This window comes from Poecile atricapillus, chromosome 1 (assembly GCF_030490865.1).
Source record: "Poecile atricapillus isolate bPoeAtr1 chromosome 1, bPoeAtr1.hap1, whole genome shotgun sequence".
Taxonomy (NCBI): Eukaryota; Metazoa; Chordata; class Aves; order Passeriformes; family Paridae; genus Poecile; species Poecile atricapillus.
This window is the reverse complement of record NC_081249.1, coordinates 17,740,854-17,767,162: the sequence shown is the minus strand read 5'-3', so window position 1 is coordinate 17,767,162 and position 26,309 is coordinate 17,740,854. Positions and strand designations below refer to the sequence as shown.

At 39.2% G+C, this 26,309-nt stretch overlaps 1 protein-coding gene across 2 annotated transcripts in view; it reads left to right on the top strand.

The window, feature by feature from the left end:
* The window catches only part of GLRA2 (glycine receptor alpha 2), a 120,963-nt gene that overhangs the window by 82,111 nt on the left and 12,543 nt on the right, over positions 1–26,309 (top strand). For both annotated transcript variants that reach the window (XM_058852687.1, XM_058852677.1), the window contains exon 8: positions 11,002–11,151. In XM_058852687.1, coding sequence (XP_058708670.1) covers positions 11,002–11,151 — 150 coding nt within the window. The remainder of the gene's footprint in view (positions 1–11,001; positions 11,152–26,309) is intronic.

Sequence of the window (26,309 nt, the reverse complement as noted above, 5' to 3'; positions counted from 1 at the left end):
CTCCAGAATTGTTAGCTCCCTCCTGGTTGTCTCCAGCCTTTTCATAGGGTGAACATTCATCTGCCAGTATCGTGAAGTCATTCTGGCAGCAAGATTTTGCTTGCCATGGAGCAAGAAAGTTCAACAAGCCTTGAGCATGTGGTATCAGACTGAAAACCATTCTCTTATGCTGCAGTGCTTTGAGCCTTGAGGGCCATCCAGCAGTCTTTCTGAGAGGTTCCTTCAAAAGAGCTCTCCATCTGTACTCCAGACTGCTTCTGTCACTGGTGCTGAGTGTTGTGGGTGCTGCTGGTGCTCAGTGGTGTGCAGCTCCTTGGAGAGTCTCTGGCTGCTTTAACTACAGCTGCAGACTACAGAACAAATATAGCCACCATGGCTTTAGAAAAGGGAAGAGGAAAAAGGAGCAGTTTATAAACATTGGTCGTCAGGCTAAGCAATCAAATAAACTTCAGAAAACCATTGTCCTGTTATGAAAGTCCAGTACTTTGGCTCAAAGTGAGCTTGAGAAGGGAATATAGATTGCTCCATACATGAGACTGCATAGCTAAAAGGCTTCTGCACAAACATCCTTCAGTGAGAAGCAATGGTGTTTTTAGTTATTGCTTCGATTATATATTTGCACTAAGTTCCTAGCTATTGTGACAAAATCATTTCATTCAGCCTGAGTGAAATGTGTGATGACAATGTTTTGAACAAAGATCTTGGTATAAGAGTCCTGGAGACAGTTTAACATCACAGTATAATTCAGAAAGTTCTTGGATTTATAGTTCAGGTGAAAATGAAATTATGTGAGAAACATGATAGCTGCGAACAAAACCTTAGTATAAGACTGTTTGGAAAGAAAGGTTCAGGATCTGGGACAACCAATTTTTACTCTACATTTTCTTTTTGAAAAATTGTAATTTTCATAAAATTTCTGTTTACTCTAAAGTTTTCTTTTTGTCTTTTGAATTGCCAAGGAGACAATTGTGCAGCAGCCCATCACCAAGTTATTACAATAATCAAAATCTGCATCAGAAAATGAGCATGAAAGGTGACTCTGTCTCTTCTGTGTTTAAGCAGCCTTGTGAGTCCCTGCTGGTTCCACATGAACACAAAAGGGAGCCTGTGTTAATGTATTCCTCCACAGGTTTTTCCTGCCTTTTGTTTTTTCCAGGGCTGGTCTTCCACAAAGGCATTGAAAGGATAATTTACTTCACAATGTCAATTGGTCAGACATCTCTGGGTGGAAAGGACAGGGAAATCTTGATTAGAAAGTACTACAGAATAGAGGCTGAAAAGATCATTACTCTTCAGAGAACGTGAAAAAACAGGGAAGGAGCTACATGCCAGTAGTTTCAAGCTGTGCAGGTCTTCACAGCACACAGCCTGGTGCTCCAGGAGTTCTCAGGCCAAGAGGTTTCTCCAAAAGAGGTGCTGCAGGTTGATGGTCTTTAGTTGGTTAGTGGGACCCAAGGGTGGGTCAGGCAGGTCCTTGGTTGGAAGAGTCCTCAGAAAAGTATGGATCCCTCGGATTTATCCACCATCCCAAGTGAGGTGAAAAACAGGTCTGAGCATGCAAGCTGTGTTTCACCACAGGCAGTGTTGATCCCGAGTCCTGAGCCTACAGGCTCCAGCTAATTTGGGTGTGGGATAGGTACATTTACATTAATGTGCCAGCACTGATCCCTCTAGAATATGGAAACTGATTCAGTTAAATGAAAGAAAGAGATCTTTGCATGAATTTTGAAAATGCTGATGTTCATTCCTCTTTATTTGAATTCCATTTCCTTTCCTCCAACCTGCCTTCTTTATCCCATTTTCTTTCTTTATGTTTATTAATATTCAGACCATCAATTTCTTTCAACGTACATTCTCACCTTTGCCATATTCTATTATTCCCATTGTACATCCTCTTTCAATTCTGCATTTCCTTAAGTGCTTTACTGTAGATGAAATGTGATTCACTCACACATTTGGAATCGGACCATGTTATCCTGCCAGAACCTATGTTTTCTTTGACATCAGCTCAGCTTCAAGATCTGTTTTTGCAGATGTTTTTATTTTTCATTTTAATTTTTCTTTCAAAGATAGACAAGAAATATAAAAAGATAAAAGATAAAATTTTCATGGACTGTATGTACAGATACATTTATTATACCATTATTGTCAGTTATAAATTGCTTAAATTATCCAAATATAAAACATTTTTCCCCTTCCAGTTTAATCAGATGAAAGAAACAATTTAGAATCCAGAGCCAGAAGATATGCAAAGATAAAAATGATAAGTGGCTCAGTAATAGTAACTGATCAAGTGATAGTCAAGAAAGAAACATATGGTGTTACTGAGTAATGTAATTACCCATCCCATTCTCAGTATTTTAGTCTGATATTTATTATTGATAAGGCAATTTTCTCTGACCAAAGGTTTGCACTGATTTACCCACCTCTAATCTAGAGAGACTGGCACTCATAAAAAATAAACAAATGCCTTTTCCCACCGGACTACACTGCTGAAAATCCTAGGAAATCCAGAATTAGGAGTATAATCTTAGAGAAGAATTAGAAAATTAACTCTTTTCACAAACAAGAGACCAAAAGTGTGAGAAAAAGCTATATTGTCCTAGGCATCCTTTTATAATTTTAGGTTTTAGTTGTTTGGTTCAGTGGATTGGATCACTTTTAGTGGTTCACTTAGTTGTGACTGCAACAGGAAATGCAGCACAGAGATGTTATAGAATGTTCTGAAGTCACATGAGATTTAACACAATTTTAATGCTATCCAATGAAGAAATAATACCTGAACATGTACGTATAGGTGCACATGTTCTTAGTATTGATCACAGTAGCTACCCTGCCATAGTCCACTTCTGTGATCCTTACCTGCTTTACTCAGAAGAGATTTGTTCCTATTGCTACAAAAATAGAATCCTGACTTGTTATTTGATAACAGTCATGCACTGAGTCAGTTAACTCTTCAAAGGTCAGTGAATAATGCAATTTGGTGCAATTCTTCCTAACTGGATGGCAGAGGTAATAACTGAACCTGCATGGCTGTGGCTGAACTGAATGAAGATTACTTTTCACCTGAGGCAACTAAAGAACTTTTGGATCTACAAACAAAAAGAGTTTTCTAAAACTGAGTTAACAAAAAAATAAAAAAAATCAGAAAAGCATGATCACAGCAGGAAAGCTGGCCTTACAGAAGTAGGCACTCTGGCTGTGCTCAGATATGTATCACACTGAATTCTGACTTCAAGTGAAGCTTAAATATAAATGCTTCTTTGGTCAATATAAGCATTTGACTCTCTTCATGAATTTAATGACATTGTTCAAAGACCAGGCTGGTGGTTGTTGCTAACAAACATGCAATCTTTCTCAGTTTTTTATTCTTAATGATTTTTTTTTATCCAGGCTCCCATCTGATGAAAAAATTACCACTTAGAGTCCAAATATTCAAGAGAGCATTTAATGACATTAAAGAAATATTTTATGCTGATTTCACTGGGAAAGAAGAACCAAAATCTTTTCATTGTAAATGAAAATAATTGTAAGACTGACATTGTCATCTCTCTGCAAGGGCTGACAGGATATGTTTTTACCCATGTCTTAATGCAGCCACATATAATTCCCAGTTTGCACTGAGCTCAGCTCATGTGTGGGGGTGTTTCTATGTGATAAATGTCTTTCAATTACTTAGCAATAAGAAACTGCTTCCTTGTAGCAGAGACATCAATCCTTATTTGTCACTTTTGTAAACTGATCACCATGGCTGCACCAATCTGTCGATTACCTTCTTTGGTTCATACACAAGAAACATCACAAATATCTGTATTATTTATTTTATTTCTGCCAATATGAGCCTGCTTTATTTACAAATGAAGAGCCCTGAGATGTGCTGAGATGGTAGGGCTGTAGTAACCTGTGGGGGCTGTGTGAGCACAGAGATTCCTAAGGTTTTTGTGGGGCGGGAATATTTCTTCTCCCTTTGACTATAGAAACTTTATTGGAAGGCTGGTTGGTTTTCAAGAGGAAAAACAATACTTAATCAAATGTAAGAAAGTGCTTATTCAAGAGCAATTACTCAAAGACAAAAGAAGACTAAACATACAAAGCGAAACCAAGGAAAAGAGCAGAGATGTGCAGAATACAAGTGATGAGAATCTGATGTTTGGTGTTGCAGGTTTATTCCTGTGACAACTCAAGCAGAGACTGTGAGTGTTACTGGCCTCTCTGAGGTCTGACCATGTAGTGACCATGTAGTGACCATGTAGTGACCATGTATTGACCATGTAGTGACCATGTAGTGACCATGTACTGCCTCTGCCCATGACATTGGGTGGTGTGAGGTGCCTCTTGGTCTCCAACACTACTGCAGAGCACACACCTTTTGGCCAGCTCAGCCTTAATCTTTTCACCAAGGAGGCAGAGAGAGGCAGCCAGGCTGAAGAGTTGCAAGAACCACAAATTGCTATTTACAAATAGTGTTAAAGATGTGTCTGAGCTGGTGGGAGAGGTGGTGTCCCCAGCCTGTTCCTCCCCAGCATTTTTCAGGGCAATGAGAAAAGTCAGTGGTGCCCTGGTGCATGCCAAAGTCAATAAATAATGAGCAGAAGAAATTTCACTTTTTCCTTCTCTTTTTATCTATAGTTTCAATCTGTTTCCCCAGGGGGCTAAGGCGCTGTTCAATCCTAGTTCCACTCTACCACAGTTTATAGGGCATGAACTCAACACATGGGCGGGGCCACCAGAACCTCCAGGTTCCAAATAATTTAGCATTTCACTTCTATACCTTGTTGATTATTTTTGCAGTGGTCTGAGGTAGGCTTGAACTCCTGAGAGATGAGACATTTCCAGACATCTTAGAAGTGTTACAACACGCAGTTGACTACCAATGTGTTAAAGTGGGCTTTTGACCCTGGTTATAATTTCAATTAGTGTTACTTGATGCTCAGTGGCAGAGGTCAGCCTGCCCCTGCATCATCAGTGCACAAGAAAATCTCACAGTTTGCTCCCAAGCTGAGCACAGCACCATTATCTGCCCAAATCACAAGCCTTTGTTTTTTGGCTGTAACCTTCCTTTAGAAAAAGTGCCTTAAACTATCACTCAGACTTCTTTTCTTTTTGTCTGCAAAATAGTCATACTATTTTTAGAGAAGTAGAGGGCTTTTGAATCACAGAATCACAAAATGGGTAAGATTGGAAGAGACCACGGTGGGACATCTGGTCCAAGCTCCCTGCTCAAGCAGGAAGAAGTGGAAATGCTACATCCTGTCTTAAATTTACTGTACAGAAAGAATGAATTGTCAGGAACAGGAAATACAGAGCAACTGCAGCATATGATTGCACAAAATGACACAATGAGTATGCCAATACTTCATATGGCCTTGGGAGAAAACCCCAAGCAGTATTGGCTTCACCAGGCTGCTAACTGATCTTGTATTCATGGTATTACGTTTTTCAAAGGTGGAAATACACCTTTTGAGAAGAAAGATCAAAATGTGTCAATAGACGTTGCCCATGCTAAAAAGAAGTATTTTATTGCTTTTCTAAAGTGGCGTTACCTGGAAGACAAATTTACTCCTTTTTTTTTTTTTTAATGTTTCATATAGAATGTAGTTAGATAACTTAAAGAAATGTCAGTCTCTGTCCTCCCTTTTTCACATCCAGCAGGATGTGCTATAACATAGTCCTGTGTCATCTGACCCAGGTGTTAGCCATGTCCTGCAGAGTGTTGGATAATTCCTGCAGTTTCTTGGGGTCCAGCCCCACTCTGAAGTTGGGGAGCAGCTTGCTTTGTCTCTTCAGTGGGAGTCAGATGGAACTGGCACAGAGGTAGCTGTGAGCACTCACAAACCAGGCCTGTATTTTTGGCATCTTGGCCTGATTAGCACAACAAAAATAGCCATTAACCCTACTACTGAATTTTTTTACATGCCTGTGATCACTTCTTCTGGCCCCTGCCCAGGGGGCTCCCTGAACATCTTTGGAAATACCTTAACTCACTGATCTTCTTCAAAGACTTGAAGAAAACTTGCCTTTATCTTTGAAGGAAAAACAAGCCATAAATGTTTCCCATACATTTCCTGGCTTGAATGCAGTCAGCATTTATTTCTGCATCAGCAGTGAGTGGGAGGTTTAGCATCTCATGACTTGGCAGAACCAGCAACAGAAATAGAGCAAAAATTTTTGGATGAATAGTTTATTCACTAAAAAAAAGGCAATTTTGGGTGGCTGGAACAACTTGTGAATCCCTGCTGAGCTAGGTGGTTACTTTCATATGGAATCTGAATAATAGAGGGAAGGTAGTAGAATTTTTTTTACCCTTTTTAAATTAAATATTTCTTGCCTGTTTCTTGTTTTGTTTTGAAAATTGCTCACTTTTTATTTAAAGTAAATTTTCTTTCAGTTTAGATTTAAAGTGACACTTTGTTCTATTTCCACCTTTCCAGTCTGAAAAATTCTTTGAAACCTTTTTCTCCGAGTGTTTATTGGAGAAAGTTAATTTCGCAGGAGTAGTTAATTTCAAATTGTAAGATTCCATGGTAGCTGAAAATTTTATTCTTTAAAAACCTTCTCTAGAATATGGCATTGTGTAAAAACAGAGATTTGTGGCTTCATATCATGAGTAAAAACTGGTTTCTCATAATATTCTACCTACCAGAATAAGTGAATATATGTTTTTTAACACAAACTGAGTTACCTTTCACTGCATATTATTTTCACAGTGCAAAACCCTGGGAGTGGATGGATGTATTTTTATTTCCATTTTATACTTGTTTGACAGAATCAGAGATTTAAAGCAGTTGTCTAGATTGTCATGAGACTGGCATTGTAGCAAAAGCAGAGCTCACATTTGGGTTGATTCAAAAATGTCAACAGATGCCAGCTGCGTAGCTGCAGGACCCATGACCAGGTTTTCCCCTGGATTCTCTCCACAAAAACATTCTTCATTCTGGCCATGACACACAGCAATGTGCTGAAAGGGGCTTGGGAGCTGTGGGACAGTCATGGTGACAAACCAAAAAGGGTTTGAGAAGTGGAAGGTTTAATCCCTGCAAGTCCTTCACAGTGCAATTCTCCTTGTACTTCCATTTCCAGGAACTTCACTGGGGTCATTGATGCTACAGCAGTGCTGTATGGAGAACAAACTGGTCGTTTTTTATACAGTGGGTATGGCCAAATAACAAATTAGGAAAATTATGAAGGGAAAGAAGTAGCTTTGTCACATTTACTACACTTGGCCAACCATACTTGGCTCTGATGCAGACAGCTTTAATTCTGAAAAAGTTCCCTCAATAGCTGACCCTAAAACATTTACAAAGCATCTGAATAATTGATATAATTTATAGTTTTATTGGTGGGAGCCATTAAATCCCCTCCTCCCAAGCAGCATTAGGGAGGAAGCTTGGCAACATGCAGTAAAAAATGGAGAATCTATTTAAAGAAGGAAAAGGACAAGAAAATCTTATTGAGCTTTCTGAACATGACAACACTGAACAAGGCAAAGTTTCCAAGTATCCACTTCTAAAAGTATTTTATAGTAAACACAGCCAGTGTGCTGTTGGTGTTACAGGCTTTTCAGAGGAAGTTTTTCAAGTCTACCTTTGTAAAACAGGCCTACTTATTTTTTATTTTATATATGCTAGCTTAATAATGTCCACTTGGAATTTGTATTGTTGCTTCATTCTGTGCCGCAAGTGAAATTATGGGAAAGGTGGCAAATACTTAGGTAACAGTCTCTATTGCACAAGGCTCATGTGGGGTCATTTCTGTTATTCTGCTCTGCTCTGACTATTATTACATCAAGGTACTGGCTAACAGAGATAATTCATAGGCTTTATCTAGCCAAAGTTAGTGTATATCAAACATACATGTATACCTGAAATAGCATTCCAAAACTCCAGTCTTGGTCAAAAAGGAGAGACTGGCAATTTAGGGTACAGTTTGTTTAACTATAATGCAGACATCTATGTTTCACTTAGAAGAATTTTGTCCTTAAGTTGCTTGTTTCTTAGCATTAATTGAAAAAAATCCCCACATGTACATAGTGCTTTTTAAGTCAGGTGAGAAGAAACCTTCAACAAAAAGTCAGTCTGTACTGTCCTACATGTACCCTGCAGTGACTATGGAGCATGAAGCATGGACATGGTAGTTTAGGAAGCTGGAGATACATTACTGTTTGATGAGTCCTTATCAAAGCAGACGCTATAAGCCTTTAAATTGAAAAAACATTTAAGTTTTCATGCTATACTATGATTTGGCAGAAAACCCCCTAGCTGATAACATTGGTTTTGAATTTGATGGAATAACCTGCCTGAGCAATGGGTGTGTCTAGGCTATCATGATTTACTCAGTTTTGCAGACTCCAGCTTCTATGAGCATGTCAGAAAATTCCGTATGTTTTAGGCTTTGAGCAGCACAATTCTGTATATACTGAAAATTCATAAACTGCATAAATTGTTTTGAAAACAAAGGTGTCAGCTTTTACTCCTTGCAGGATTTTTACCATTTATTTATTTATTTTCAATATGGTTCTGGAAGCAATTGCTATCTGTTTTCTCATTTAAAGCTGTGCCATGGTGTGACTCCAGCCAAACAATAGGACAAGCTACGAATCTGCCAAGGATATTGTGATTCTCTGATTCCAGCCCTCTGGGCTGGAGTTAAAATAATCCAGCTGGCTCAGCAGATATGTGGATGCCATTTATGGTAGCACAGTGCAAGTGGCAGGACAGCTAACTCAGGGATTCCTTTATCATTTTGCCTTCCCTGCTTTAGGCCCACCAGGACAGGATTTGCACAGTCAGAAATGCTGATTATTCTGACTTCAGCTCCCTGCATTGTGCTGTCTCTGACAGCATAGTCCAGCTGTTTATTCATGTCTAATACATCTCCTAAGGGCGTTTGTAAAGGAAACAAGCTGCCCCTTCAAGGAAAGCAACAAACAATTTAATCTCAGCTGCATTTTACACAAATTACAGTGACTTGATTCCTACTGGTCCTCAGCCTGTGGCACAGAGCGTCTGGGACATTGTTGAGTTTTCTCCGGTTTTTTCGCAGCTGCTCAGTAAAGATGTAACTTGTCCAATTTTTTGTGCATGGGAGAGTGAACTACATACCTGCTGTGTATCTGATTGAAAGGCACAGATTTGTGGTGTCACCTCAGCCTGCCACATGTGAGCTACTATGCGAGCTGTATGGTGGGCATCGCCACGTGGAGCTGCACTATTGCTGCTGAAAAGCATGTTTCTCTGATGCAGGCTGAACAACAGTGCTTGGCTCCTCTAAAATGTGCTTCTCTGTGTTCAGGATCTGCAGGATGAAGCTCTGTATCCTTTCTGTTGTGCTTTAAATGCCAGTTCCTCCGCTTATATTGCTTGCTGAAGCACATAGTGCAGTGTATTCCATTTGACATTAACAAAAGATCTTCTATGGACTTTGAAAAATGATGCTATTTAAGCACATGGCAAATAGGAGCAAAACCCACTGATAGAGGTGTGATTCCTTCCATCATGGAATGGGTGTCCAGCCAGAAGAGTGAGGTCATTTTGAATACTATGCAAAGGGTAGAGGTGGAGTTTTCCAAGGTGGAGATATGGTCTCTTAAACATGAGTGTCAGGAAAACAACATCCATTTCTGCTGCCTGTGCAGACCACTATATGTTTTGCCTGCACTGAAATGTTTTGCCTGCAGGTTATTATTCAAAAGTTTATAATATTTCAAGGTTTAGGTACAGTCCATTTTGCTTATCTTGATTCGTATGTATGAGGGTACCATGGGTCTCTGACAAACTGAGGTGACCTTGAGTACCTGAAACATCTCCAGGAGACTGGTTAATGTGAGATACTGAAAATTTGTGCTCTGCCAAATTAACAAATGGATGCTAGGTACCTAATGTATCAATTTATGATGCTGTTATTTAGACAGTTGAGTAAAGCCCTGGGTGCCTCTGCTCACAGAGGTGTTCTAAGCTCCTGCTTACAGACATGAAAAAGAAGAAATCCTATTTGGGTGTTATTAATCTCATTGTAGAGAAGACATGCAAAACAGTTCAAATACCTTGCATCCTAGATATGCCCATTCTTCTCCATTCCTTGATTTATTTATGTCAAACTAGTTTATGCAACTAGTTCACATGTACATTGTAGACATTAAGTCAGATCATTGTAATTCCACTCAGGAGGTAATACCTGATAAACAACAGAGACAACCTGCTGTTACCTGATCATAAGATCTCTGCTTAAAAACTGCAAGACTACAAAGAAAGACAGAGACCAAACACACCTATGGAGAATGTACCTTTGATATGCACAGTGTGTACCTCATTAATTGGCTACTGTTTGTCCTAGTGTGGGTAATATGATAAAAATCTTGTGACATTGCAGTGCTATAACATATCTGATTTTATTGTGGACCAGTCAAGTCAAATCAGAATAGATTTTTACTAGAACAGAGGCAGCTGGTATTTGGGTATTTTTAATAGATAGTATCTATGAAGATTTATTTTTCTTATGGAGATGTTGGGTAAAGGTCAAGGAACTAGGATGGAATATTTAATTGGTAAAGCTGTATCAGCCCACACAATAGAATACTCTGAGTTTACTTTGAGGTTGTGGATACAAAATATGTTTAATTAAGCAATATGGTAACTGGTTCATAAAAAAATTAAAAAGGTGAAACCTCTAAACTTTCTGCAATTGTTTTTCAGTAGGTATTTCATCATATCTTGCATTTTTTTTTTCCAAACTTTGATTGGGACTATAAAGTTAAAGTAATCTTGATCTTTCCCTAAAGGCAATAGCTCATTTGTGCATTCTTCGGAGACACTCATCTTCATTAAGAGTTGAATTATGTATTTGATATCAGCCAATAAATTAACAAATCAAAACACAGAACAAGAAAAACCCACCTCATGGAACTCGTGCTGGGCAAAAATGTATTTATTTTTTCACAGCAATATCTTCAGCTTAGGGCGTAATAATTTGAGATGTAACATGCTGTGTCCTATTTCTTTCTAGGTCTCCTATGTAAAAGCTATTGACATATGGATGGCTGTGTGTCTTCTCTTTGTCTTTGCTGCTTTGCTGGAATATGCAGCAGTCAACTTCGTTTCTCGGCAGCACAAAGAGTTTCTGAGGCTTCGAAGAAGGCAAAGAAGACAAAACAAGGTACAGCTGCTCCTTACCTGGGGTGACTGAATGTGCCCTGACAGCCCTGCTCATGTGCAGTTGATTTCTAACCTCAATTCTTGCCCTTGCAGGAGAGTCTTTTTCTAAACTTTCCTTTTGAGTGATTTACTCCTTGGTGAAGAGCTGATAATTGGCTGCTGGGTTTATTTGCAGTTTATGAAGTTATCAACAAATGTCAGTAATTGGTCACCAAGAATTTGTTTCTCTTCATGCAATTGCTGAGGCAGCTGGACTACAAATATTGTGCTACTATGTGACACCACCAGTGGATAAGGAAGTGTTGGGTGCAATGACACAGACAGAGGAACAAGGTTATGCAGATGTGCTGTCGTCAGAGCATGCCTGAGACCTTTCTTTTCTAGTGCTGCCTTGGCTCGCTATGCTAAAATGGGAGATTCCCTAGGATAGCCCATTGCAATGATTGGCAGTTCTTCCCTCACTTTTAGACCACCAGCAAATGGTGTCTTTCCCAGCTGAAACCAGAAAACATGGCCATTTTTAAAAGGAGAAGGATTAGGAGAATTTCCTCTCTGGATTCTGTGTTGTCACAGTTTGCGACTGATGCAAACTTCACATTTTTAGCAAAAGACCTCTTTGTGAGTGTCATTATCACATAATTTTATGCCAGTGACTGAAATGTAGAAGAGGGGATTGTAACCTAGATGCCAGTCTAGAAATGGTTTTAGGAAGTCTGTCCATCTGTCCTGGGTTGTTTGTTTTTGTTTGTTTGTTTTTCTGTAAATGGGAAGACAAGAGTAAACATTAAATTGAGTTTTATTTGAGTTATGATTATTCCCATGTCTAGGGAATGTGGAACTATAAAGTGTACATATACATTTGCTAGGTGAAGCAAATATTTGCTCAAGCTGCACGAGTGCTTGAAGCCACAAGTAATGGTTTCCTTTACAAGAGGCAGGAAACAATGGCACAGGGCATTTGTGTTTTGACAGGTCTGTCTAATAAATGTTCTATAGCTAATGTAATATCTGATGGACACTCTGGGAAGAAATCCAGTGCTGTTCTCTAGTTTAATATTATTGCCAGATGAACTGAGATTCCAATGAAGATTAGATTACAGGAGAGAGCAGAGATACTTGCCTGTCTACTGGCACACAGGCCATATGCACTGCCACTGGAATCCTTTGTTTTCAAACCCAGCATGGCACAGCAGAAGCTTCTGTATGGCATCTGAAATCTCATTTTTGGATGCAATGTCTTTTTTAGAGGTGAACAAGTAGGTAAGCAGCCATCCTTGGTAAGTAACAGTATACGGCGACATTACTCAAGTTTATGAAATTTTGGTCCATGGAAGTGGCCATTCATCTTCTTCGAAAACTATTATTTTCATGACTGTGAAAAGAAAGTTATTTAAAACCAAATAATCAGAAGGCTTGTGTTTATTCTAAGCCAGGTGGTGCACAGATTCTTTGCAAAATAGACAATGACAGAATCAAATACAAGGAAATATGCAGCTGAGTAAGAGACACCTACCATTTGCATTGGCTTGCTTTATTCCTATGAATCTGGTTGCATGAATTTCAAAATAGGGAACAATGTTACTAAGGTAGTTTCTTTAGGAGGTATTTTCTGCATCTCTATACTTGATTTTGTCTCTCACGATTTTCTCAGTTTATTTTGCCTTGAAAGTGTTTCTCATTGTTTTGCATGACGGTCTTCTCTAACCAAGCCGTTCTTCTCTTTGCCTGTTGTGTGTGTGTGTCTTCACGTTACTGCTGTGGTATTCCCATTCTTGCTGCTGCTATCTATGCTGACACTCTGGGGACAGGCACAGACTGTGACTGTTGGGAATGAGAGCGTTGAGTCCGTGCGGCGCATGAATGGCTTGCGGAGCAAAGAGTCGTCAGCTTACGGGACAGTGAATCAGATCGGCAATTCAAGTTTGAGGGTAAAACTGTAGCGAGAAAGAGAAAGCAAGAGAGTTTTAGTATGTGCAATGATGTCATAAATCAGCAAAATGGACCATTTTGATGGCATCACTAGTAGTCTCTTGCATTCTCTTTGCTAAATGCCCCCACAAAATGCACAGTACTGTCCCCAGCATGAACAGCAGCTTCATGTTGTACATTCTTATGGCTCATCCTAACGCTTGTGTTTTACCATGGCTGGGCTATGCCACCCCTATTCCAAACCTCTTAAGAGAAGTGCATGTGTATTTAGCAGCTTGGTCCTATGTAAAGGTAGAGTGAATGGGGTGGGGGGAGAGGGCCACAGGAAATGCCTTGAGACAGTAAATCCCACATTGTGTCATCTTTCAGATGAGCGTATTCCAACAGAACGTGGTATGTATAACAAAATGCGGTTGTTTTATTGCTGTGGTATTTATTCCTGAGCTGTCAACCTGCAGCCTTCCTCATCGTGATGTCCTGAGCCCTGCTTAGTGGAGTATGAATAGCTGTGAATGAAAAAAAGTATTTCCTTGGTTTCTTTTTGTTTGCTTGGAGAAGAGCCATGAAGCTGAAATCTTTTACACATGTAACATGTAGCAGATCAGAAGCAATATGATAGCTGCTGATGCATCCAGATTAGGAGTGAGTTTTGGAGGTAATAAAATCAATGATGGAGAAAGAAATGAGCTTAGTGTGCAGCTCACTGCTCGATACTAGTAGCTGAGGAATGAAATGTGTTCATTTAAATAAAATGGGACTGTGATTTTAATCTTTCAGGACTAGATTTCCCAGAACAAAAACATTGTTTGAGACACTCTTGAGATGTAAAGGGCCTCTAACTTTGATCAAGCTCTGTAAATTCATGTTATTATAAGATGATGATGATTTCAATGAATTTTGTACACTGCAAAAGGAATTAGTAGCTTTAAAAATCAAAGTAAAACCCATAGTTCATATTTCACAGCAAAATTAAGATAGCAGGTTTACATTGCAATAAATCATTCACTTTCAGAGCTACAATATCAAACAGTAGAAGAAAGCCTTAATTTCTGGAAACTTTATATTGCAGAAATAATCATATTTACACATATACAGAAACTGAATATATAAATAAAAAATATCAGGGTCTCTCCAGGAGATATGACCAGTACTAGTATGCTGCCACTGACAAGCTGATGCCATACAACTACAAAAGCAGTCCACGTAAGTACTCAGTGCTGCATATCTCACTAATCATAAAGTGCTGGTCCAGCTAAAGTTTGTAAGTTGTGTTTATCCCCTACTTTAGGGAAGCTTGCAGAAATCTCTCTTCTCCTTTAGAATATTGTGCATTACACAGACAGCCAGGGCAGTACACAGAGGGCCCATGTCGCTGCAGTGCTTTTGCTGCAGAGCCCTAAGAGCTAGAGCTGCTCTGGCATTGTTTTCCCCTGGAGATCTCCCATCACATAAGTGATGCACACTTGAGAGGTCAGCAGAGGAGATGTAGCATGGCAGAGGTTTCTGGAGCAATGCTACCATGGTTGCAGCTTAGTACTTTTCTGCTCAAGAGAAGGATGTTTATGTGCAGAGGAGAGCATAGGAACAGAGCCTGTGGTGCCACAAGGAGCCTCACAAGCAGGGAACTTGACTTGTTGAGATATTGCTCACCAAACCAAAACTTATTTTGAGTGCAAACATGAAAGTTGTAGTCAAAAGAAGACAGTGTAGGAGTGTGGTTGAATATCTATACTGCATCACTCAGTGCTAACCTAGGGAGAGAAAAAAGGTGCTGAATCACAGCTGGCCATGACTCCTGAATTTGCAGCTTGATCTACAGAGCAAGAAAAAACCTGTTTTCAGTTTTGTAGGCCTGTATCTCTGGCACTGCTTATGTTATTGTCTGTGCTGAGTCTTGTTTGTAGTGCTGCAACCCCCAGAGCAGTGCATAAAGCACACATCTTAAGAGACCATCAAATCTCTTAAATCAAACATCAGATTGTTAATGTTTTTCAAGGAAAAACCTGGGTTGTATTGTTGATCATCCAGAAATTGTATTACAGATGAACCATTTGAAAAGACAGCTTTATCAGGACCTGTTGGCATCTTCCACACGCACAAAATCCCTATATCTTCAGGTTATCAGTGCTTCACTCTGTCTTCCCAATACAGTTTCTCTTGGAGGAAGCATTCAAAATTTGTCCTGAAGGTTCATGTAGTCTTTCTGCTCAAGTTAAATACACCCATCAGTAGCAATACTTGATTGCTGAGAGAAATGGTTGCCTATTTCTTGTGTATCATGGTACATAGATGGAGTACAGGCTGCAGAAGTCAGGAGTCTAATGGTACTGAGGATGTAGTGAAGTTTCATTATATTAAAAACTAAATTTTTATGGTGCCTGATCACTTGAAAGAAAATGACTTCATTTTAAAACATGATTTTTAATAATAAAACATGATTTCTTATTTTTCAAAATGATGGGCTTTCAGGGAAGCAGAACTGTTCAGACAGGTTCAATCATCCCTTTTTGAAAACAATAATTATTATATTATATGATCAGTAGTCAAAATGAGTCATAGTACACTAGTATTCACATCATCATTTAAAAGATGACTTCCTAAATTACATGTGTGATGGTTACCACTGTGACCAAGACTAGGGGTTAAGTTTGGGACCATTAGTGTTAAAACCAATATGTTACAGCTTGAATGAAAAACTGTGCAGCTGGAAGATGTGACAGATTTAATCTGGTGTGCAGGGAGCAATACAAATAACAATGTTGCAGCCAAGGGGGTTCATATGCATGCAGATTAGCAAAGGGAGGCACAAGTGGTGTTTTCAAATGAAAGAGCTGGAATGGGGACTAAGTGATTACAGAAGCAAAGGGTAACTCCTCAAAGCAAAGCTGGAAGCACTTGGTCAGATGCTCCAGAGAATTGTTGGCCTTTGGATGGAGCTGCCAGTGGTGAAGCAAGTACAAGTGCCCAAAGCTACTGAGACAATACAGTATTTCTGTCTTTCAAAGGGAGAAGAGAGATCCATTGAGTAACACCAGCTTTAATAGGCCCTCTCTATCACTTTAATCATACTGAAATTCCTCTGTCAGATCCCCCAAATAATTTTCTAAGATTTTCCAGACTTGCCCATTGAAAAAAAAATCAGTGCCTTCAGCCTGACTTTGCCTTTAAAGCACTTGGCACTACTGTCCCTGGTGGGAATGTTTGCCTGCTATCATCCGTGTGCACCGCATTTGGCGGGAGGATGTGTACGCTCCGTGTTATGTAAGGTGCCGCATCATGTGAATAATGGAAGTGCTCAAGGAAAGCCCTTTTGCTGAGCTATTTTTGGTACTCACTGAGCAAGCTCAAACACATGAGTTTCATTGTGAAAAATAGGAATCCGAGTCTGAATGGCTTTTTCTCTCTCTATCTCTTTCTCATCTTGCTTACTTAATGGATTAAAGTGCATGTAGCTTCTGCTGTAGATAAACACCCTCAAGATACTGTGGTTACTTTTATTTCTCCAGGGCAATTGCATTAGTACTTTAATGTAACTGTGCAGAAAAAAATCCAGCAGAAGATAAATACACCACAATGATCATTTGGCTTGAAGTTATAGTCCCACATACAACAGCAGTGAATATTTAGCTGTAGTTAAACAATAGACATAATTCATTGCATCATGTTGCCATGTCACTTTGTGGCTTCATCTGAATGTCCTTGCCTGTCTTTTTATTGTGAGCATGAATAGTCTAGGAATGGCCCTAGTTAATATGAGTGGAAGTATCTGTATTGTTTATAAAATGGACATACCACATGTACTTTAAACATTAAAAAATCATCTCAAATTTGAAAGTTATCTTGATTTAAATTCTTAGTCTAGCTCTAGGCACAAATCTAGAGACATGAGTCCCCAAAGAAAAAGCAACCTGTAGGAAAAATGCAGTTCAGCCATGGGGGTAGTATCCAAGGAATGGATAAAAAATTTCTAATAAGAGCAGTCTGACCAGATAGAGAGACTAAGCTTATGGGAAATGTAGATTTTTTTTCAGTGAAATGCAGGCACAGATAAAGAAACAGGAAGAAAAAAATTGGGTTTCACAGTGTCCTGTTTACAAGGGTAATTGAAAATGAAATGGAAGTGTTTCTCTTCCTTATTGGGGGAAGGAAGGTTAAAAATTCTAAACAAATTACTGTGTTTTGTGTGTTTTACTGCCTCAGACACAAAAATATGATGGACTATGTGGAGTGGATTTTTCACCCCAAACCAAGAAGCAGAAGAGAAAATGGATAGCTGCATTTCAAGGGAGAGAATTCTGAAAACCAAATAAAAGCCATTAAACATTCTGTAATAAATGGCAGAATAATTCATGGAATATGTCATACCAGTTCCTGAGAAAGATCTCCACATGTAAAGTCTCAAATATCTAAACAATAATTGAAGTGAGTAGAGGGCCAGTGCACAAGCTGGAGTAGTGGAGTCCAGGTACTGGAGTAGAAGAAAAACCAGGAGAACAAAATCAGAATAAAAAAAAAATAGAATTTCTAGGGGAAAACAGCCCCAAACAAACAGCACCAAACCAAACCAAAAAAGAAACCACAGTAAACAAATAAACAAAAATAAAGAGAAACACACCAAAACTGAGAATAGGGAAACCACAGCTAGTCTAGAAAGGTTGGAAACCAGAGAAGTGGGGAGTAGGTAAGGCTGCAGAATGATGAATCCTCACACCCACTGAACTGATCAGTGGTACAACAAGGAATACTTTATGGGATAGGGGACAGATATGGAAACTGTAGGGACCATGCATGGCACCAAAGCAGCAAGCAGGACATGATACACTATAATGACTCATGTTTCCCAGCTTGCAAATACTTAAGCGAATTATTCCTTGTGGTTAAATAAGATAGGAATGGGACATAAGCTACAGAACAGCAATATTACAGTATTTCCAGTCTGGGATGATGAAGTGACTGTGTGCTGTACCACATGGGACAGGTAGGACTGAAAAAGTCAGGAGTACTGGATAAAGATTTTTCTTGTTTGCTCAGTAGTGGAACTTTGCTTTAGAAACTCTGAGGCCTCTCTTGTACCTACCCAGCACTCTGTGGCTGAAAGGATCAGCTCTGAACTGACAAGCCTTAGGGACTGAAGTTTGCACTTCAGTTGAGTGGGTTTGTCCTGATAGTTACTCATGAGCAGCAGGAGACACACCAAAAATGAACTCTGCAGTTTTCTAGCTCATGAAAGGTACTCTCCAGCTGGGTGCAAATGTCTTATTTCTTATTATACCTAAGGGAGAGTGCAAACTGAAAATAGGGCAGAGGAAGTTAGAAAGAGACAGGAAATGGTGTTCTTATTTTTGAAGCTTTAAAGCAACAAATCAAGATGTTTTGATAGCTTTTCAAGAACTATCTGCCACAGGCACCAGCTTTTGTTTTCCAAATTATTTTAGAAAATGGTGATTCTTTCATTGCATGTGTTCTGTCCCACCTCATTTCAGGGGAAAAAAAAAAAAGGCAGTGAAAAAATTTTCAAATGTATGTTAATGATAAAAAATAATAAGGAAAGTAGACTTCAGAAGGAGTATGTTTAACTTAAGCTGCCCCTACCCAAGACTCCAGAAAGAGTAAAAAGCCATCATAATCCCATGATATAGGATTAGGCAGCACAGGACACAACTTGGTTGCCCCAAATCAGTTCCTTTGTTCTTTCTTTGTAGGTAGTTTATCTTGACTCTTCCCACAGTCAGGACCCAATAATGCCTTGTTCTCAGGGTTTCTCACTGCTGTGATGGCCAGATCCTCTTTCCAATGGAGGAAGTGAAGACACTGGGAGGGGAACAGTTTCTAATCCATCATTGCCAGGGGTTTGTTGTGCTGCTTCATGTCAGTTCTGTGTTCTGTCCCAAGCCTCGTTTTCAGCAGCAGAGTGTTTCAGTGTTGGTAAATATAAATTATTATTTCTACAGGAGAGTGAAGGGGTCGAGCAGTTAGAGCCAAGCATAATGCAGGCTGATAATGGCAGCACTCTGTATCTGTGTGTTCCTACTCTCACTAGCAGCAGTGCTCGCCCTGTGGATCTCCAGAGCATTCTACACCAGTTGTATCAAATTACATGGTAAATTGGTGAGATGGGCAAGTGTTCAGTAGGATCCATGAAATGCATATTTACATCTGACCCAATTAATCCCGTTCTCCACAGGGGATAGAAGCTGCTATTTGAATGTAATTAATTGTGAAGCATTCTGTAATGATGTTGTCCAAATGACACTGTTACCAAATTGTATTAACCAGACTGCTGAAAGCTCATTCTCTCTCAAGTCTGAAAAACTTCATGGTTTCCATTAAAATCCAGTTTTTACAGTATTTTTAAAAAAGTAGTGTTGAAACCATTTATTTCACCACCTTTTTTTTTCCCCCAGGGGAAAACAGCCTTGTTTATAGTCATTCCTGTTCAAGTTGACAGCTTTTCATATGGCAAACTGATCACTCAGAGCCTGATTCTGACACATGTGGCTTGATTTAATGATCAGATGTGTTTATTTCTCTTGATCCACTGCTGGAGAAAGATGCTATTTACTGTAATATGATAATTTGTACTTGGGTATTTCTCTTGTGGCCTGATATTTAAATTCTTTTTTTAGTTAGTTAGTTAGTTTGTGTTTGTGTTTTTGTTGGTGTTTTTTGTAGGTTTTGTGGATTCTGTTTTTTTCTGAGTTTTTTTTTGTTTTTTTTTTTTTGTTGTTGTTTTTTTTGGCGGTTGGATAACATAAGTCTTGCACTCCATGTTACTGGGAGTACATGGAGAGTGAGGAAGGAGGTTTTCTTTTCTACAACATGAGGAGGGAGCTAGGGATAGTTACACTGGAAGGAATAAACAGCTTGAAACCCTACATATTCTGAGCACTTTTTGCTGACTCTTGCCAGAGTCCTCACAAAGACTCATTTTGAGTTGGGAGCACCTGAAAACTCCATGCCAAGCCCAACCATAAGTCACTAAAAATTTACTTGCTTCCACTCTCTGTGAACTCCCAATGGTATCTCAGAGCTGTCCACTGTCTCTTCCCACACTACATGTCTTCACTACAGCAGGATCAATGTCAAGAAGGACTTACTATTGAAAAGCTCAGTTTTCCAGTGGCTGCTTGAATATATCTGGCATATTGAGCATGTCAGAGTGTTTTTAGCTCCTGGAGAAACAGATTGGAAAGGTCAGAAAACTCTGCTGTATTTGCCCATACACGAGGTGCCAGAAGTCCAGATTCGTACCTGTGATTTTCTGCATTGATCCTGTAGCTTCTCTCTGAGCAAGGACATAACTCCTAAAGTCATTTAATTCCTAACTTGTATATGTAATTGTTCATGCAGATACTGTGTGTGCATTTGTACATACAAATAATCCACCTGGCTTGAGTGCAAGTTTTTTTACCAAGTGTATAAGGTTTTATTTTCTCTGCAATAACATGACAAGACTCTTAGGAGGCATGACACCTTTGTTTTCATGCTTCACCTCACTCTCTTCAAGTGGTTCTCCATGTGTGTTCTGATATAACCCTTTCTGCTAGTCATGTGGAAGTGCTCTGCTTCTGACTGACTCATTCATTTTTCTGTTAAACCTTCCCAAGCCTACTGATTGTAGAGACTTGATTTCAGGTTCTCTGTAATCTTCATCTGTCAAAAGAGTAACTACTTTAGAATAGCGATCACAATCTCTGTTCATCAGAGATTATCTGAGTTGCACACATGTGAGGTCTTGCACACCATTCTAGGAAAGAAAGCTGCACACTTCCTCTCCAGGATGTAAAGTCTTACAGGCATCTGCAAGTAGCAGCCTTGACACCCTAGCACAAACTTTCAATGAAATTTATCTATATGTTATCTGTTAACTTATGCCAGCTTTCTTTGTGACTTCCTCAGTGAGATCAGACAACAAGTTCAGTCATTTGTCCCATCAGCAGAATTTTCATCTTGTAGGCTTTTTTTGTGTGCTGATCCTCACAGGCAAGAGAAATTCTAGCAAGTCTAATCAAGCGTGCTGCCACTACAGGCTGGTAAGATAGAGAGAACTTGTGCATCACAGGATGCTGTTTTACAGCCCTTGGTATCTTCTGTCTGGAAGTTCTTCAAGGTCCTGATGCTCTTTTTTCACCCTTACATACCTAGTTAGATGAACAAAGGGGTATTTGTCTGGTGCAGGTTTTTCACTGCATGTCCAGAATGGGTGGTGTACACACCAATGAGTGGATAATCAAATCTTCTGAAAAATCACTATGTGCTCTGGCTCAGTAATTTTCATGCCCTATTAATAGACTATATGTCCTTTACTTATAATCTTCCAGTGGCTCTTGCAGAAGACAATGGCCTTTCTTTCAAGATTTGCAAGCTTTTGCCCCATCCTTTCCAGAGGAATAGAGGCAAATTATGCAGAAATTTTGCTGCAATTTCCTTGTTTTACCATAATGACAGCTAATCTTCCATCAGACAGGTCCTTCCTGGGGTACAAATACCTCTAAGGCATTTCTTTTGGAACATACACATGTATGTGTTTGTGTGTCCAAGACAAAAAAGCAGAGGAGGTGTAACTTATGTTAGATATTATTCTCCCTACATTAGCTGTACACTGTATTTCCCACAGAGGTCTCTGGATTTCTTTTGTGTTTCTCTAATTAGTAATTGCCAGTTTTTCCATATATTGGCATATCCTGCCATGGCTGGGCTTCACCTTTCCTGAAGCTTTCATTAATTCTGATTCTCCTTTTAAGCATCTTATATTTGGGTATCATGCTTCTCACTCCAGGTAGCCTCACCAATATTTCTAGCTGTGAATTCTCTAGCAAAATTAAAGAGGATTAGGGTTGGGTTTGTTTTTGTTTTTTTTTTTTAATTTATCTGCTACTTTCAAGAATATTGCTCTATATAGCTTCTTTTCTTAATTACTTCTCGTCTCTTTCCTACCAAGCATGAGCTTAGATTGCTCGTCCTCATTTGCAAAGCTGTTTTATGGTTTTTCAACCTACTCACTGTGTTTTTCATGTAGCATTTGTTTTTAGCTTTACCTTTCTAGCTAGCAACAGTATAATTTCTTATCATGGACCCCATAAAAATGGATTGCTATCAGAAATAAGATATATCTCTATTACAGATTGTTTTTTAAAATGCTTGTGAACAATTGTTTTAGTAATGCCTATGGAAAGGCATAACATTGAATTTAGATTCTTATTTTTAAGTTTAAAACTAAGGAAAAACAGACTTGTCACCTTTTTAAGCTAAACACACAGCATTTTAGTCATAAAGGGAAGGGATTTGGTAAGAACATTTATTTGGGTCATTATCCAGACTTTTAAGTTAAATAGCCAGTGTAGCTTTGAATTTCATGAGGCAGTTGTTCAGCAACTGGCCACATCTCTTTGCTGTGGGAAGCTCCATCTGGAGATGACAAACTCCAAGAAGGCTGTCCTGCACTGGGCCAGGGCTCTGCCTCATACAGGAAGCTCTGTGTGGCAGCAATATGTCCTTTATGCATCCTCCTGGGCTCCAGGACTTTGCAGCTCAAGGACTTTCTAAACCAGAGGTGATATTTTTGTGATGAGCAGCCTTTGCTATTTATGGATAGAGCAGTCAGTTCAATGTGATGGTTTATGAATTATTAAAATACTTTTCTAAAACTTGCTATGAGTTGTTCATATGAGTTCTGCAGCACCTGTGGGACTAGGAGTCTGTATGGCCACTGGAGTCAACAGGAGTGCAAGCCAGGAGGGAAAAGGGCATTGGAAGTGGAGGAAGATCTTGTGAATCCAAAAATAGAAATAACCAAAGCTGTGTATTAGATGGAAGCAAACAGGATGACTAATGGTTTTGCACACTGTAGTGCATATTTGCAGTGTTTGGTGGGTATTTGTCATGAGGAAAGTAACCCTGAGTTCAGTGACTGTGCCTGCAAGGAGGGCAGTCTTGAAAGAGAAAGGAGGCAAGGTAGGTGTGCTAGTTTTTCCTTATCTGATGTATTTCTGTTTGCACAGTGGCACAAACAACAGCAGGAACAAAACCAGCACATTTAGGAATTTAGAATAAGAAAATTTCTTTCTGCCATTTTAGGTTTCTCAGATGATGGCTGGGGGCTGACTACTGAACTGGTGGTCCTTAGCCCATGCAAAGAAGAAAAAGCAATGGGGAAAACAAGATTATTTGCTCTCATAATTAAAAACATTTTTAAAAGGAAATCATTAAACACTAAGTCAGTGCTGCTGTTCCAAACCTTCACCTTGGATTTAGATTTTATGTAAAAGCAATTGATTATCTAGCTGTTGCAGCTCTCTTTTAAAATGTCTTTGAGCGCTGTCATTTTGTTCCTTATCTTGAGGATGTCCTAGATTTGTCTGTCATGAACTCTGGTGGAGTCAGTTTTGTATTTTTTGCTAATGGGTTGGTCTTTTATTATTCTGTCCTTACTGTTACCTGTGCTAGATGTTCATGCAATGGAGACACACAAAATGTACTTTTTTCATAGGAGCAAAACAGGAGTGTGAAGAAAAAGTAATAAAAAAGTCCAGAGAGGGTAGTTTTTTCAGGCACAGAAAATATTGTCTTGCTGCCTAAATGTAAATACTCCTTTTTTTCAATTTTGCACAAAGGATGTTTCTCCCTAAATACATGACAGCTCTTTTAAGATGCTCTGGTGCTGCATACTGCCATTCTTTGGCTTCTAGATACTGGGAATGCCTGTTTTTGTTGCCTGTCTCTTATTTGCTCTTTGATCTTTGTTCACTTTCCCTTGAGGTTTATATCATGTTATTTTGTTGTAAAAATAATCTATTTGAATTTTACTTTTTGATGCATAGAGACTGATACTTTTGTCACACTTCTCTGTCCTGTTTATTTCTGCTTTCTTCTTTGGTGAGTTCTCTTGTGGGTATTTGTGTAGCTGGGGTTGAATATCAGACTTATATCATGACAACAGATCTTTTTCATCAGATGCTGTCTTTGAATCTAACAGCTGCTATTTCATGAATATTTTTTGAAGCTCACATAAAACTTAGTGATGTTTATATTGCATGTGGCATCCCAGCCAGTGTTCTCAGCACCTCACTTTTTTTCCTGTAACTGCTGTATGTTCCTTGCTGCCACACATAACTCCTGTGGGTCTGTCAAATATTTGCCTCCTTTAGCTATGAAACAAGAACCCCATTCTCCTATGGTGGGGTCTCATTCATCTCAGGGGAGATAGAAAGGTGTTTAGGCAAAAGCACCATACCCCAGGGGTACAGGGGTGCCCAAAGGGTAATTAGTATGACATGTAAACTTTGACCTTTCTTTTACCATAAGTCTTCCCTTCTTACCTTCGATTTCAAAGCGAAGATGTCTTAGAAATTGGTACCATATGAATCTGGGGATTTTTCTGGTGGCAACTTTCAAACCTTCAAAGCAAAGAGGCTTAGACTTTAACCTCTTTGCATTTTTAAAGCACTGCAATTTAAAGGAAGCTGTTTGGCCTGGACAGTTATTGAGTTCTATTATGTTCTTCAAACTACAAACACAGAATTGTAGGATGGCAGGGAACAGGACCAGAAGAGCCCTTGAGAGCCAGTTCGCAGAACCAGCACCAGGCATTATACTGGACAATTTACAGTTTCTGAAAATATTAATCAGTTCTGTTAAACATTTTTCTGTGATGTGTCCAGTATATCAGGAGTGAGTTTAAAAGAGATTTGTCAGGGATTGCTTCTAAGGAAGAGTGTGAGCTGAATTATATCTTTTTGTGGATGTGCTGACCTATAGTTGAGTATTTCTGATTTACATCCTGTAATTCTCTTTGACTTGCAAGTACTTCTGGAACAAAGGTGAGTAAAAGAGTCTCTGAACAATTATTTACCATTCTGGATAGGAATAGTGATAGGCTCTTTCTGTCCTAATAGTGTTAGGTTAGTGTTTGGTTCCCCTTCTTTCTGCAGCAACACAGATTACAGCTGCAGATATGCTGCTGAAATACAGCTACACAAGTTTGTATTTTGTGACTCATGCCAATCTTCTACTGAGATGTCTGCTTTTTGTCTCTGGGATCTCAGTCTTTCTCAGCTGCCCTTCACCCTTTAGCCCCTTTTAGAGGCTGCCCCTGACTTTAACTTCTGTCTGGACTAAAGGAGCAATTTCTCAACATGTGGATGAGAAGGCAAGATTAATCCAAAACTTATTTTGACAGAGATATATAACCTGTAAATGCATCAGACAGTCCAAAAACAACCTGCCTGAGCAATTAGCTCAGTAATCAGACATTTTAAAACAGTGGCAGAAGAGCAGAGCTATGGATTATGATGCACAATGGTTTACATTCTTTAATAGAAAAGCATGCAGAATTTTAATTACAATCAGGAGATTTCACATTTGCTGCGAGTACTCATGTGGGTTGCTAATGTGACAACCGCGGTATGATGAGGAGGGACCACACAAGGCAAGACTTGAAAACTGGCAGATAGGAATACAGAGACTATTTCATTTCAGGCCTGCAAGAGAACACATTTCTGAAATGAATATGTGACAAGAGGGAAGTATTGGATTTCTGTGTGAGGAGCTGACAAGTCAGACAAACAGCAGCCATATATTATCTGTGACGGTGAAAAAGATCACATCACTTATAACCTTTGAAGCAACAGGAAAACTGAATGCAGCATCATTTTATAATGATCTAAGAGAGAGCTGTCTCTTTTTTTCCCCTCCCTGGTTATATATAGCTGTTAGAGAGAGCCCTGCTGAGCGGAAAATGGAGCATATGATCAAGGGCAGTCCAGTGAGTCAATTTACTGACTAATACTGTAGATTATCATGTCAAATATATAGCACCAGCAGTATGAACAATAATGAAGCCTAGTTTATTTCTTTCCTGTAAATTGAAATGAAGATGTGATTGGAATTGTCACACCTTGGCTATATCAGCCAAATTCTCTTAATCATCCAAAACAAATTGCTTTATTCTTTATAGTAACTTTTATTTTGGGACCCATTCCAAAATTGGAAAGCTGAAACCATCTATTTAAATGTGTCAAATAGGTTTAAAATATCCTCTAGACCACTGTCCCCTAAGGTGATGTTTCAATGGTCTCACACTTTGAAATACCTGCTCCCTTCAGACCCAAAGGAGGGATAACTCAGCCTTTCATCCTGTGGGAAGAAATCATTCAGCATAGCACCATGCAGAGACACTAAATGAACTCCAGTATCATCAGTAAAACATCCAGCCATGAAGCCAACAGGGCA